The sequence below is a fragment of the Dermochelys coriacea genome, chromosome 17 (assembly GCF_009764565.3).
Source record: "Dermochelys coriacea isolate rDerCor1 chromosome 17, rDerCor1.pri.v4, whole genome shotgun sequence".
NCBI classification, from domain to species: Eukaryota; Metazoa; Chordata; order Testudines; family Dermochelyidae; genus Dermochelys; species Dermochelys coriacea.
Window position 1 is genome coordinate 10,418,429 of NC_050084.1, and position 14,486 is coordinate 10,432,914.

General features: G+C 39.2%; 1 protein-coding gene across 4 annotated transcripts in view; it reads left to right on the plus strand.

Annotated features, from left to right (window-relative positions):
• PAFAH1B1 (platelet activating factor acetylhydrolase 1b regulatory subunit 1) overlaps positions 1-9,962 on the plus strand; it is a 64,461-nt gene extending 54,499 nt beyond the window's left edge. For all 4 annotated transcript variants that reach the window (XM_038375543.2, XM_038375544.1, XM_038375545.2 and 1 more), the window contains 4 exons: positions 532-760; positions 3,129-3,230; positions 3,861-4,017; positions 6,190-9,962. In XM_038375543.2, the coding sequence (XP_038231471.1) occupies positions 532-760; positions 3,129-3,230; positions 3,861-4,017; positions 6,190-6,263 (562 nt within the window). In that variant the 3' untranslated portion in view covers positions 6,264-9,962. The remainder of the gene's footprint in view (positions 1-531; positions 761-3,128; positions 3,231-3,860; positions 4,018-6,189) is intronic.
• The last annotated feature ends 4,524 nt before the right edge of the window (positions 9,963-14,486 follow it).

Genomic DNA, 14,486 nt, shown 5'->3' on the forward strand with positions numbered 1-14,486 from the left:
CAAAAGCCCCTTCCCATCTTTGTACTGTCAGCATCTTCATTCCTCAGTATGTAACACCCTCCCACAAATCTTCGCTTCTCTCTGCCCTGCTCCTAACTGTATGCTCTGAACACACAATGAAGTATTTCTGTATTCTCTCCAGATCTCCCCAGATGTCCTTTAAAACAGCCTAGTATTTTACCCGGATTAATTTTCTCAGCACTAGTTTTTCTCTAGGCCTGCTGTTTTACTACTTTCATATTTCCTTCCTTCCTTCCTTCCTTCCTTCCTTCCTTCCTTCCTTGTCTGCTTATTTTAGCTGCCTTTTCTTGCTAATCTAGTGACCTTTCTGTCCGGTGAATTTTAACTCTTCTAGAGCCTTTTCCATCTTGCTTATCCAGCATACTGATACTTCAGTTCATCAGTAGCCCACCTTATAGTCATAGCCGCTTCAACGACAGCCTCTGTGTCCCTAAACCACAAAACTGCATACACCAGTTTTTTTTATAGCAGCAGACTTGGACTGATTCATAACTTGCCTTTGTTTGATAGTTACTGTGTGAAGACTTTCACGGGGCACAGAGAATGGGTGCGCATGGTGCGACCAAATCAGGATGGTACCCTGATTGCCAGCTGTTCTAATGACCAGACAGTGCGTGTTTGGGTGGTAGCAACAAAGGAATGCAAAGCTGAGCTCCGAGAACATGAGCATGTGGTAGAATGCATTTCTTGGGCTCCTGAGAGCTCATACTCCACCATATCGGAAGCAACAGGATCTGAGGTAAGCTTAAATACAGTACAGCTCTTTCCTTCCTGTTCAAAGCAAATACAGTACAAAGACAACTTAAAGGTTTTGGAGTATTAAAAGTAAATGCCCAATCTATTAACAATTTTTTATAATTGGGTGCAAGGGATATATGACAACACATTTGGGGTATTGTTCCTATCAGGGTCACTTACCAAGTTCCCAGGTTCTAGTGCCCTTGCCATTCACTTTTTTGTGTAAATTCAGGAGCTACCTGTGAACTTACTATCAGGAGGTCGGGGGTGTGTGTGTGTGTGTGTGTGTGTGTGTGTGTGTGTGTGTGAGAGACTAGTTTCTTCTGCTTTTGGAGAGAAGGGGGAGATGCTCTGATTTTAAGAAACCTCATTTCCCAACCTGCAAGGAACATGAAAAGAGATGGTAAGTTTTTGTCATTAGGGCAGTTCCTTTCATCACCTAAAGGGCATTTGAGAAGTGGTAGGGAAAACTAATCTGGAATGAAGAGGCAGGCTGCCTATTAAAGGATTTGTGGGGACTTCATCTGAGTTGAGCTTTGATTTGAATGTCCTAGTACACAAGAGATTAAACATAAGAATGGCCATACTGGGTCAGACTAAAGGTCGATTCAGCCCAGTATCCTGTCTACTGACAGTGGCCAATGCCAGGTGGCCCAGAGGGAGTGACCTTAACAGGTAATGATCTAGTGATCTCTCTCTCCTGCCATCCATCTCCACCCTCTGACAGAGGCTAGGGACACCATTCCTTACCTATCCTGGCTAATAGCCATTAATGGACTTAACCTCCATGATTTTATCTAGTTCTCTTTTAAACCCTGTTATAGTCTTAGCCTTCACAACCTCCTCAGGCAAGGAGTTCCACAAGTTGACTCTGCGCTGAGTGAAGAAGAACTTTCTTTTATTTGTTTTAAACATGCTACCCATTAATTTCATTTGGTGGCCCCTAGTTCTTATATTATGGGAACAAGTAAATAACTTTTCCTTCATTTTCTCCACACCACTCATGATTTTATATACCTCTGTCATGTTCCCCCTTAGTCTCCTCTTTTCCAAGCTGAAAAGTCCTAGCCTCTTCAATCTCTCCTCACATGGGACCCATTCCAAACCCCCTAATCATTTTAGTTGCCCTTTTCTGAACCTTTTCTAATCCCAGTATATCTTTTTTGAGATGAGGGGACCACACCTGTATGCAATATTCAAGATGTGGGCATACCATGGATTATATAAGGGCAATAAGATATTCTGTCTTATTCTCTATCCCTTTTTAATGATTCCTCAATCCCATTTGCTTTTTTTCCTTCACTCTTCTCTCTCTCTCTCTCCCCTCTCCCTCCCCCCATATGCCCAAAGTAAGAAAGGTTTGTTCAGAATTTGTACAAATCCCTTTTAAGGATGACATAAAATGTGACTGTTCGCTCTGTGGACAGTTCTGCAGCTGTTGGAAGTTCCTTTTTATTTAGGTGAAATAAAAGAAGCAATAGACCAATGTCAGCTATATAGTAACTTGTTAGAATGACAGGTTTGGACAAATGTCAGTCAAGATGATTTTATTCACTTTTTTTAAAAACACTTAATGTACTAATTTTTGAAGTAATTTCCAAATGTTAACTACCATGGCAAGAGGAAATTAGTTACCTAAAGTAGTACTCTCTCCTGCCCTCTTCTGGATTCATTAACTACATACAGTCTGACAGTCTAGTTTGAAAAAGAAGCAAGCAGATGCATTAGGACTGCAATGTCTTTCAGCTGTGCAGCTAACAACCGAATATTGCATTGATATTTGGGATTGGGGCTAATGGAAATTCACACAGAGTAAGGGTTTCCAAATAGTATTACTCTCTCTATTAATTGATTATATGAAGATTCGGAATACAGGAAGGGTACGTCTTGATGGCCTAATGTTCCTATTGAACATGTTTGGATTCCCTTTTTGCTGTTTAATTATTGGACTGCTACTGGAACTTGATCCGAGGAAGCCACAGGCTATATCCACCAGCATGTGAAATGAGAAGACTCAGTCTTACTAAGTTAAGAAGAAGGGCACCATTATTAAGTGTTCTAACGAAAACTTGGTTTGGGTCGCTGTGGGGGAGGGGAGGGGGAGACTTTCAGTTACATTTCTTGCTGCAGCTTTCATATAATAGTTCAGTGCTTGTGCTTTTCTTTGTTAATGTTAATAACAAAATCCTGATGAACTTTTTATTTTAGTTTGGTAGAATGTGCTTAGTAGCCTTAACCTTGTCAGACAACAATCCAGTTTCCACTTAATTAGAAATATCACTCAAATTAGGGGTGTCATTTGAGAGGTCTCTACATATTTTTTCTTTTATGGAAAATACCATAATCTAAAAGTCTGCTTGTTTCCATAGACTAAGAAGAGTGGTAAGCCTGGGCCTTTCCTACTGTCTGGATCCAGAGACAAGACCATTAAGATGTGGGATATTAGCACTGGCATGTGCCTTATGACACTTGTAAGGTTTTTTTCTGTACTGCAGACATAATATTACTTTAGTCAGTAACCAAATGAATGATCCTAAATGTGAATTTGAAACTTATAGGCCACCTCTCTTCCTTTAGAAAGCTTCTGCAATGCTAGGTACAACAAAATAAAGCACATTAACACAAAATATACAACATAATAGCATCAGTATTTGGTTTTTGTTAGGATAATTAAGAAATAAAATACAATGCTGCTCTTGGTGAAAGAAGCATAGGTTCTGGAGTACTATTGTGTGGTTGGGTATCTTGATTCACCTTCTGAAACTAAACTTAAAGTTTTGTCTAAATTTTGCCCTACGTAAATGTGAGACCCAGCAAATTCAAAAGTGAAATCAAGTGTGTTGCGGTGTTTGGGCTGCGGTTGCAACACTTATCAAGGCTGGGATGAAAATTGGTGTAAATATCCAACACTGAAGACACAAGGGCTGTTTTTTGTAGGACAGACGAATGTTGGATGGGTTTTAAGAAAATAGACTAGCATTCTGTGATGAAGAAATAGTTTTATTCCATATTGACATAATCTTGCTAATGAGACACAGCTGAAATACTTTTAAGCAGGTCTAGAGAGAATGTAAGAACTTTCTTATCTGCTTGTTCATAAGGTGGGCCATGATAACTGGGTACGTGGCGTTCTGTTCCATTCTGGAGGAAAATTTATTTTGAGCTGTGCTGATGACAAGACCCTCCGTGTCTGGGACTACAAGAACAAACGATGTATGAAAACCCTTAATGCGCACGAACACTTTGTTACCTCTTTGGGTATGTATTGTTCTACAATGCTTACTGCAGAACACCAAACCAAAACTACCAACTTTCTGTACTTTCACTCCTTGCATTCTAGGCCAGAAATATCCACCCCGAAGACTTAAATACAGTACTGAGAGAAATAACAGTAATAGTCTGCTTAAATGTAAGGCCTTTTGGCACCCATCTGAACTGCTTCTGTACTTGCAGTTCATGCACTGTTCACTAAGCAGTGCTGCCGTCAGTAATGCACAAAATCTGTTCCAAAAGACTGTGTTTAATTTTAAGGTACATCAGCAATACAATATTACAGGGAGAAAATCTGGTAGAAAAGACTTTTGCTATTCAAGATTTTTGTAAGGTTAGTCAACCACTTATATTTAAAACAAACCCTAATGTATGCTTAGTGTGTCACTGGTTCACATTCCTCTTAGACTGATGGTTGACTAAAAGTTACTATTTGATGGCCATTAGCTTATGTATTATCAAACAAGTTTTTAGTGGATAATGATTCCATCAAAAACCTCCACATGCATTGATTGAGTTTCAGCAAACAAGCCAGAGACGTGTACATATTCTAGCCTCCAAGCCACTTAGATTCCCTTCGAATAGGGTTGAAGAAGGTTTGGAGAAGTGCTTTAACTTGCAATGTTGTCGGTCTGAAACATTTTACCAGTATGTGTGGATGGGGATTGTGTGTACAGTGTATTAAAAATAGCTGTCCCTTTAAATACTTTACATTGTGTGCGTGTGCGCTCTTGTTTTGTGCTAATTGGCTTTATTAGCTTTTCAATCTTCTTCCCCAAAAAAGTTTAAAATACTATCCAGACACGAACAATGCTGGATTTACCATAGAATCTCTTAACTCTAGCTGTGGTGGTTTTTCTGCAGTCCTTAGAATTTTTTAGGTTCTTTTAAACCCTCTGTGTCAAGGTAGTGATAGGCCTGAAACTTAGGCCACTAAGTATTTGTGTGTTTATCACAATTAGCACTTGTCAGGCTTTCTATATGCCCTAGGGTTTTACTGCTAAAAAGAGTAAAGTTAATAGGGAAGTAAAGAAAAGATGAGGGTTAGATAACATCAAGTTGTTAATGTTATATACATTTGAAATCTTACAGCACCCGCTTTTTAAAGATTATTAATGTTTCTTAATTTTTCAGTGATGAAGTCTTCACTTAGCCCTCCCAATACATATTGTCCACTAATTGATCTGATCAGAAGTTGATTACAGGATTTATAATGCCTCTCAGATTCCCCTGAAAAGCAGTCCCCTTTTAAAGCCTGTGAAATACACACACACACACACACACACACACACACACACACACCCACCCCCCATTTCTGGTCAGTACTAAATCTGTCTACTCCAGGAATAAAACCATGGTATATGCTGATGTTCAAAGTCAAACACTTTGATCTGTATGAAGTTACTTAATGGTGTCTTCAATTTGTATCCAAAGGATGAAAGACCTGAGCCTACTTCCAATTGATAGCAATCTGACTATTAGTACACATTAAGTTATGCTACAAACTTGATACAGCCATACATTTACACAACTTTTTTTTTTAGAAAGACTTTTTTTCCTGCCCCACAGAACTTATGATTTAAATGTTAATAAGATCCAAACACTTCAGTATGAAAGGGGAGAGTTTTTCCTTGAGGGAACTGAGAACACCAGCGTTCTTCTAGCTGAACAATCACTGGGGAGGGAGTGCTCATCTTATTCGGGACCTTTGTGGCTCAGATTCAGAACATAGTTCCCTGAGCAGAACTCCAGAGGAAAGCTGAGATCTGCACCCTTTTTAGAATATTCGGAGTATGCTTTTTGTTGAAATTATGTTGCAAGGTCTTTTAACTTCGCCCTTCCAGTAACATCCTGGGCTAGGGAGTTTTAACACTTGCATTGGTAATTCTGACTACCATCATCACTCTAGGGAACGCTGCTTAGGCTGCTTATGGTTTTCTGTTGCAATACTGTTTTGTCATGGGCCCTGACTCGGTTGTGTTTGTACAGTGCCTGGCACAACAAAAGATGGTCCCTGCCCCAACGACCTTGCATGCTGACTCTCCTTGATCTTTATAGCATTGTTGTGTCTTTTTTCAGGGGGGAAAAGATATTTTTGAAGGGGGGGGGGAACACTATAAATTGTTGCATTCATTTAATAAGAGTTTCTCTTTCTCACAGATTTCCACAAGACAGCACCATATGTGGTTACTGGCAGCGTAGATCAAACAGTAAAAGTGTGGGAGTGCCGTTGATTGAAGTCACATTTGACCCCCTTTTCCTCTGGATGCACTCAGATACCATGGTTATCCATTGAGCTCTGTTTAAATAAATATTGTCCTTTCATGTAAATTATTCTGGATGTAGATTGAGCTTATTAAATGTTACACACAAAGTATTCATGCATGGTGAATCCAAATTGTATACTGTAAATTTACATACGTTGTCTAGAAGTACCATAGGTTTAAGAACATGGGCTGGCATTGGTCACATCAGACCTAAGAAGGCAGAAGTTGGATAACTGAAATAGGGCACTTAACTGAATAGCTGACGGTGTCGTTCTATGTTGTATAATTATACCTGTTTTTCTTTCTGCTGTCTGTTGGTGCCTGAATTGGTGACCTCATTTGGGAAAAGTTTTGTAGGGCTCTTTCAGAAATGTGTATCTATATAACATCACTTAAGTGTGCTTAATAAACCTTCTCTAAGGATACTAGATAATAAGGCTGCAATTCAGAATCTTCTGAACCTTATATGTAATTAATGGGAATTAATTAAACTTTGGGATTTTTGTCATGACACATTTGCCAAATCAATAGAATACATTTGTTTTGGCCTCCTGTCTCGCAAAGGGTGGTGTATTTATATAAACAAATTAACTTGTAAATCTGAAATAAGAGAACACATCTTAGTAGCAGCTGATGTGATATATTTATTTTATTTGGTCATTCAGTGGTTAAGCTATATGTAAAACTTTTTTAAGCTTAATGCTTTCCTTGTTAGACATACTTCCAAGAGGCGTCCTCCTTCCTAGTAGAACTTAATGATTTGATTTTCCAACTAGAGCTTGATCTCTGCAGTGACTACGTTGTGGTAGCAGTTTACTGTTTTGGTTTTGACATGGCTTGTGTGCAATGCCCATTACTCAATATCAAAGGACGCTCTCTCTGTATTCTGTGTGGGAAGCTGGGGGAATACAGTGGTTCATCAGTGCCCCCTCAAGCCCTTCTGAAATGTGAGGTAATATAAAACATAAGTTTTTTAACATAGCTTGCATCAAAATTTACTGTGGTCTGTGTAAGAAAGATCTTCGGGTACAGTATGCAAATTCTTTCAGTAAAGCACTAAAATGGATCAGATTGTAGAGTGATGGACTGACTCCATTACAGATTTTGATACAAGCTTCTAAAAATAATTTTCACATTTATAGCGTTATAAGGAGCTGCCCAAGTGTGGGAATGAAACTATCAAGTAAATGTTAAAAACAAAACAAAATCGTAGTCTGATTTGGTAATTAGTAACCCATTTCTGGTAGAAGTTTTAATTTGCATATCCCTAAAATTGCATATTTTGATCCGAAGTGAATGAAAATATCAAATGAATATTTTAATCAGCATTTTTGTGACAAATTCCATTGTAGATAATTAAGAAATCCATTGCTTATCTAACCAGGTCTTTTTAAAAATCCACTTTAACATTTGCAATATAATGAAGTTACCAGTCTGACATTTTAATAGGTGAATTTATTCTGTGCATTGTTTTATTCATTTTGTTTACATGGCTTTTAAAACTGTCCCTTTTTAAAGAAATGATTCAATGGAAAGCATTGGATTGGAGGGTGTACACACAATAAGGAGAAAATGGTGAGTGGTAAGATTAATTTCCTACAGTCACATAAAACCACCAGAGGAGCTGGATTCTGCTATCGTTTCCTTGCATAAACGTGCCTCTAGTGTAGGGAAGGAAACTGTGTTAATGTATTTTGAAAGCAGATGAAGATGGAGGTTAATTCCTTAAATCTAGTGGTTTACATCATTCATGATGATGTTTTCCACAGTAAAACGTACACAAATTTGAAGTCTTTGTTTTTGCGTAAGCTGTTTCAACTGGAAAAACTTGCTGCTATTTATTTGTCCTATTTTGAGAATTCCAAATACACAGAGATGGTGCATTTTAAAATTTCTTTATACATCTGCAACTGTAAAGTAGTACTGCATTTTAATTCCTGATAGGATCTAGCAACTTCAGTTATTTAAGGGTAAAGTAAACCCCACACGTGTACATAATTCATAAACATGAATGAGAAACTTCAAGGTACCTATTATGTGGAAATTGTGCACTGCATTTTTTCCCCCTGTAGCATGCAGTGATTTACAGGGACAAAGAGGAACTAAAGTTTTGCAAGCAGCATTTTATTTGATTGAGAAAGTGAAACACCCTGCTGAGTATTTAAACTTGCAACAACTTAATTTGCAATCTTCTCCTTTAATAAGCAGTGAATAATCTCAGGGATGGTCCTAAAATGGATCAAAAGTTAAAGCCCTGTTTTTAGACAAAAAGTGAAAGCTACAACACAGGAGTTGGGTTTCTGAGGGTTTCCTGCAGCGTAGCCCCTTGATATTACACTGTGTTGATCTTTTTTCACTCTTTTCAATGTTTTCTGTCAACTGTCTAATCCTGTGCCTTTCCTGTGATAAGTACAATGATGAGGTTACTGGTTTGGATTGTAAAAGGAATTTATTGGAGGGTTTAGAGGTTCACTGCTGCTTTGTCACTTTCCTTACTAAAATTGGCGTTTTTAAAAGAAAACATGTAGTACTACATTCCCAAATAGACAAATATGAATTCTTTGCTCAAACAAATGAGGACAGACATTCCAGTGCCACACTAACTTCATGTGCCCAGGTAATCCTAGATGCATTCTTGAAAGTGCAAAATTTATTATGGTTTAGACATAATCTGAAAGTTGATGTTTTATAGCATCTTGCACTTTAGAAGATTAAAAAGCCGTCCTGCTTTTGTGTATGGTGTGACCAATGATGTGCCCAGGGCACGAATTAAAAAGGAAAAAAAACAAAGCAAAACTAGTTGCTAGCAAGTTCTCCAAGGGCTGTGGAGCACTGTAGTGGTTTGAAAGCTTTGGCTATAGACTCACCAAGCCGTCTACTTATACTGTCAGTACCCTGCTTCTTCTGTTTGCCTCCTCCTGTTTTTGTGAACTGCCTGGTAATAACACTCTTAAATAGCTTCTGTTCCCCATAAAAGCTATTTAAAAGGAAAAATATAGACTTTTTTTTTTGGTTGACCATGGTGGCTTGATAATCCTTTAACAATTTGAAGAGTAAAAATTGCTGAACTGAATGAAGGAAAAAAGGCACTTAAACTGCTCATTCTCTGTCCAGCTGTACATAAAGTCCAGTGTATTACAAAGAAACCTAGTTACTACAAAGAATAATCTCCAAGAGTGGAGGGAAAACGACATGTAAAAAATGGTAGGGAAGAACGCTTGGGGGATGGGGGAAGGGAGCTGGATTTACAAGTCACGACTGGATTTAACTGGCCTTTTAATCTTTCCACTGTGTCATGTAAGTAGCTGCTTTCTTGTCCTACCTATCCTTCAGGCTTCCCCCAGTTCAATCTGAAGATAAGTTAGTGAAATCTTCAAGTTTAGAATTTGATCCTGACATTGACATGAAGGCAAACATCAACTTTTTTTCATAAGAACAATGTAGAGGTTGCAGTTGGAGAAAACCGTTCCCAAACTGTAGGCGTTAACTGAAGATGACACAATAATAAAAAAAAATCAGTAAAGGAATGTATATAATACTGCTCTGTGTTTTACAGTAAGATTTGTTGCTCTCAGACTGTGTAAAACAAAATTTATTCATGTTTTCTGCATATTAAAAAAAATCTTATTGTACCAATTGGTAAACTATTAAATGCATATAAAACTAGATGTGGTTTTTGTTTCCTTGGATGCAGGAAGTAAAACTATTTTGATAAAAGCTTCTGTAGGTTCACCCTTCAGATTTTACTCTACACTTTAACTCCAAAACCCATTCCAACCAGGAAGTGTGTAAATAGTTCAGTTGATTAGTTAGCTCTAATATTATAAGAGTATTAACTCAATTACATAAATGAGAATCTTGAGTTTAAGTGATGCAAATTGAAAGTTTGACTGACTAGTTGAAGGGAGACAAGGTGTGTGAGGTAATGTTTCACTGGACCAACTTCTGTTGGTGAGAGAAGCTCTCTCAACAGAAGCTGGTCCAATGAAATGTTACTTCACTCACCTTGTCTCTAATATCCTGGGACTGACACAGATACAACACTGCAAAGTTCAAAGGAAGCTGTCTAACTCTTTATTTCCCAGTATTTTTGGTTTCTTTAGTTCCTAATTTTGTCCTTTCCTATTAAACAAGCATCAGTTGATATGACGCTTTTAATGGAGCACTTATTTGTCTTCAGCCTTTTTGATATCAGCACAGAATGGGGATTTAGGTTTATTGAAATGGCCTTCATGCTGTTTTGTAGCAATAGTAGAGAGAGATTGCAGTGACGTCTCTGCAGTGCTTGCTTGTTTGAGATCAATTTTTGTCTAAGACTTACCTTATCTAGAGGACGGTTGCCTTCCACAGCTGTTATCTTCAAGAATAGAAAATTTTGAGCATAAGCTACTTAATATGCAGCGCTCAACCTGAGAAACGATTGTGGTGGAGGGGACCCAGTGTGAAGGGCTTCTTGCACAAGAGCAGGAAAACTACAATGGTGGTTTGACATACAGGAAATGAGTAAGACCCCATCAGTGAAGGAGAAGCAACTATGAACCTTTTCAGGCTTGATTTGTGCTACCTGGCAAACACCAAAGGCTACTTGTACCAAGTTCAGTCTTCTGCGTTGGGAAGAGGCGTTGCTTGATAACTTGCATCACACTGCTACTGCTTTGAATGCTTTTGAGGTTGAGAATAAACTACAAATGTATTGTTCCCTGTGGCTAGAAAGGAAGCTTTTGCTTGTACTAAATTGCACATCAGTTAAAGCTAACTTGGTGTTGCTTATTTTGGATTGCTTTTGTTAGACAAGCAGAGTCATGTGAGTGGGGATTTTCCAGTCTTACTGGACAAAACAGGTGGTAGTTTACACAGGTTAAACTGTAACTTGCATGACTATCTAGAACTCGGAAGTACCATTTTATTGAATACAGTAGCAACTGTATGTTTTCTATAATGGAGATTATCTTGTGACTGCATGAAGAGGACCTATCAATGGTTCTAGTTGACTATCAAATCACATCCATGATTGTGTAGGTAAAGAAATGGGCTTTGTCTTTGTGCTAGACTGAAATGAGAGCCATATAGAGGGCCACAGTATTTGTATCTTAATAGCTGCTGAACTTAGAGTAAATGCTATAACGAAAGGAAAAACTTCAGTTTAGCAGAGGGAGTGGGAAGATGCAATTGGACTTTGGCAACCTACTGGAAAGGTCTGTCCACGCAATACATTTAGTGGATACTGTACTACAGTGAATGATCACTCTTAAAGACTTATAGAACTTAACAATTGCCATAGCAGAGTTGCCAGCTGTCATGACATTTGGTGTTTTTTCTTGAAGGCACAGCTCCTGGAATCATGTATTGCATGAGAAGCTTTGATGTTAGACGTTTCTAGCCCTTGTGGGAAAGGCTCAAACAGAAGGCCAAGAAAAAGAACTCAAACTTTATTTTTAGAAATCTTTTGCTGGTCTGACTCATGATTTAGGTTAGATATCAGGACATTTTTCCTAACTCTAAGGATAGTTAAGCATGGGAACAGGTTACCTTGGGAGATCTGGAATCCCAGTCATGCTTTTGTAAGAATAGGTTAGACAAACACCTGTCAGAGATGGTCTAGGTATACTTAAGCCTGTCTTAGTGCAAGGGGATGGATTAGGTGACCTCTTGAGGTCCCATCCAGCCCTACATTTGTGTCCTCATTGCTTTAAAACACCCCTATCTGTTCAGTGGGAAGTCTCTCCCCATCCCTTGATGTCTAATGTCCTAGTGGTAGATAGCAAGGGAGTGAATTTGACACTGATAAAAGGCATTTCTATTTTTTTTTAGTTCTCAGAATAAACAAGTACAGCCTGGACAGTATTAGAAAAAGATGACTTGCCAGCCTGGTTTGGAAGGGGTTGTCCAGATTGTCCAGCAATGTGCAGCATGCTGTAACTTCTGGATCTTTAGCCGCCTTTGACAAAGAATTCAGCAGAGTGAGTCAGATTTTTTTTTTTCATGTTTCATTGATGCTCTCCTTGTCTGCTAAGACTGTAGACTGCGCCGGGGATGGAACAGAGAGATTTCTAGCTGAGATGCAGGTAGATGTGAAAATTCATTCTGCTGAGGTCGCCTGACTTATCAGCCATCCTGGGCAGCAGGTCAAACAAGAAAAGGCCTTCTGTAATTTTAAACATGTAATAATTCCATCCACTAATCTCCATGTGGGAGACAAGGCAGCAGAAAGAGTTTCAAACCCCCTCCCCCGTGCACACATGCTCAAGTTTGAAATCGACACATTTGACTTTCCACCTCCCTCATTCTTGGTGGATAGCTTAGCCCTACTTTTGAGTGCCTTATTGAGAGAAGCTTGACATATGCCGAAGACTAATTCCCAGGACAATTTTCTGTTAAAGCTGGGAGGTAACCGATCCATATGTTTGAACATTCCAGTGTTTGGGAGGGTTTCAGAATTCATTTTCATATGTACTGGGTGGAGGAGTAATTCTCTGCTTTGGGATTCAGTGTTGGAGTCCACGTAGCCTATTCATTCAGCTGAATGGGAGGGTGGTTGGATTCCACTCCACACCGAAGGGGTTAAAATGATGGCCTTTCTGCTCTACTAAAAGGTAGAGTTGCAGCTAATTATGTATCATTGCAGAATATTTGACATGAACTCAAATCCTGGAAATTCCTTTGGGAAAGGAAGCAGTGATAAAAATAAGTGTCTATTTTTTCATACTAATCACAAATTTCCTCCTGCTGCTTTTGCCAGCTTTGTTATATTCCTCCCTCTGGTTCCAACTGCCTATATGAAAAGTGACATTCAGTTGTCCCCTTGCCAGCCTGATTAGTGAGTGGATGAAGCTTGTATCTCTTATGGTCCCACTAATAACCAGTGTATGTACCACTGCCTGCGATATGGCCCTGAAATGGGTGATGTGACTCTGGATATGGGTTAATCAGAATTGATAGAACTGTGATTAGAGCAACATTCTCAGGGATAGGTTGCTCGTTCTTTAAGTAACTTGCACCACTAAAAGCAGTTGACATAAATGGAGAGGAAGGATGGTCCTGGTTAGGGTGTTAGCCTGGGCGTTTGGACCCCTGGGCTGGTCTTCCCTGCAGTGTTGACTGTCTGTTAGTCGAGCAGTTCTATTGCAGAATGTTTGAGCAGTGGAGTTCTCTGGGCTTTGGTCCCCAATCTGTAAAATGGGGGTAATTTCCCAGCATGCAGGGTTTGTCAGGGGGGAAGCATGCATGGGAGGGGCTGAGATGACATGGTGGTGGAGACAAGATCATGTTTGTTAAAAGGACCTTTTCCTTGCTAGACATTGCAACCCCTCCCAGCTTGGTATCATCCGCAAGTGCTTTGGAGGATTGGATTAAAATTCAAAATGGTCTGGAGAAATGGTGTGAAGTAAACAGGATGAAATTCATTAAGATCAAATGCAAACTACTCCACTTAGGAGGGAACAATCAGTTGCACACATGCAAAATGGGAAATGACTGCCTAAGGAGGAGTACTGTGGAAAGGGAACTGGGGGTTATAGTGGATCACAAGCTAAATGAGCCAACAGTGTAATGCTATTGTGCCAAAAAAACCCCCAAACATGCTGGGATGTATTAGCAAGGGTGTTTTAAGCAAGACATGAGAAGTGATTCTTCCACTCTACTCTGTGCTGATTAGGCCCCAACTGGAGTATTGTGTCCAGTTCTGGGTGCCACATTTCAGGGAAGATGTAGACAAATAAAGCATCCAGAGAAGAGCAACAAAAATGATAAAAGGTCTAGAAAACATGACCCATGAGGGGAGATTGAAAATGGGTTTGTTTAGGCTAGAGAAGAGAGGGGACACAACTGTTTAAGTATGTTAAAACTGTTACAATGAGGAGGAAGAAAAATTGTTTTTCCTAACCTCTGAGGCTAGGACAAGAAGCAATAAGGGTGGTTTAGGTTGGACATTAGGAAAAACTTCCTAATGGTCAGGGTGGTTAAGTACTGGAATAAATTGCCCCCAAAGGCTGTGGAATCTCCATCACTGGAGATTTTTAAGAGCAGGTTGGATCTAGATAATTAGTCCTGCCAAGAGCATAGGGGACTGGACTAGACAACCGCTGGAGATCCCTTCCACTTCGATGATTGTGGGAAGGAAAATGCTTTAGCAAAGCCCCCTAAAACCTCAACTACCTTGAGGGAGGCAATGGAGAGGTTGGCTGTACAAAC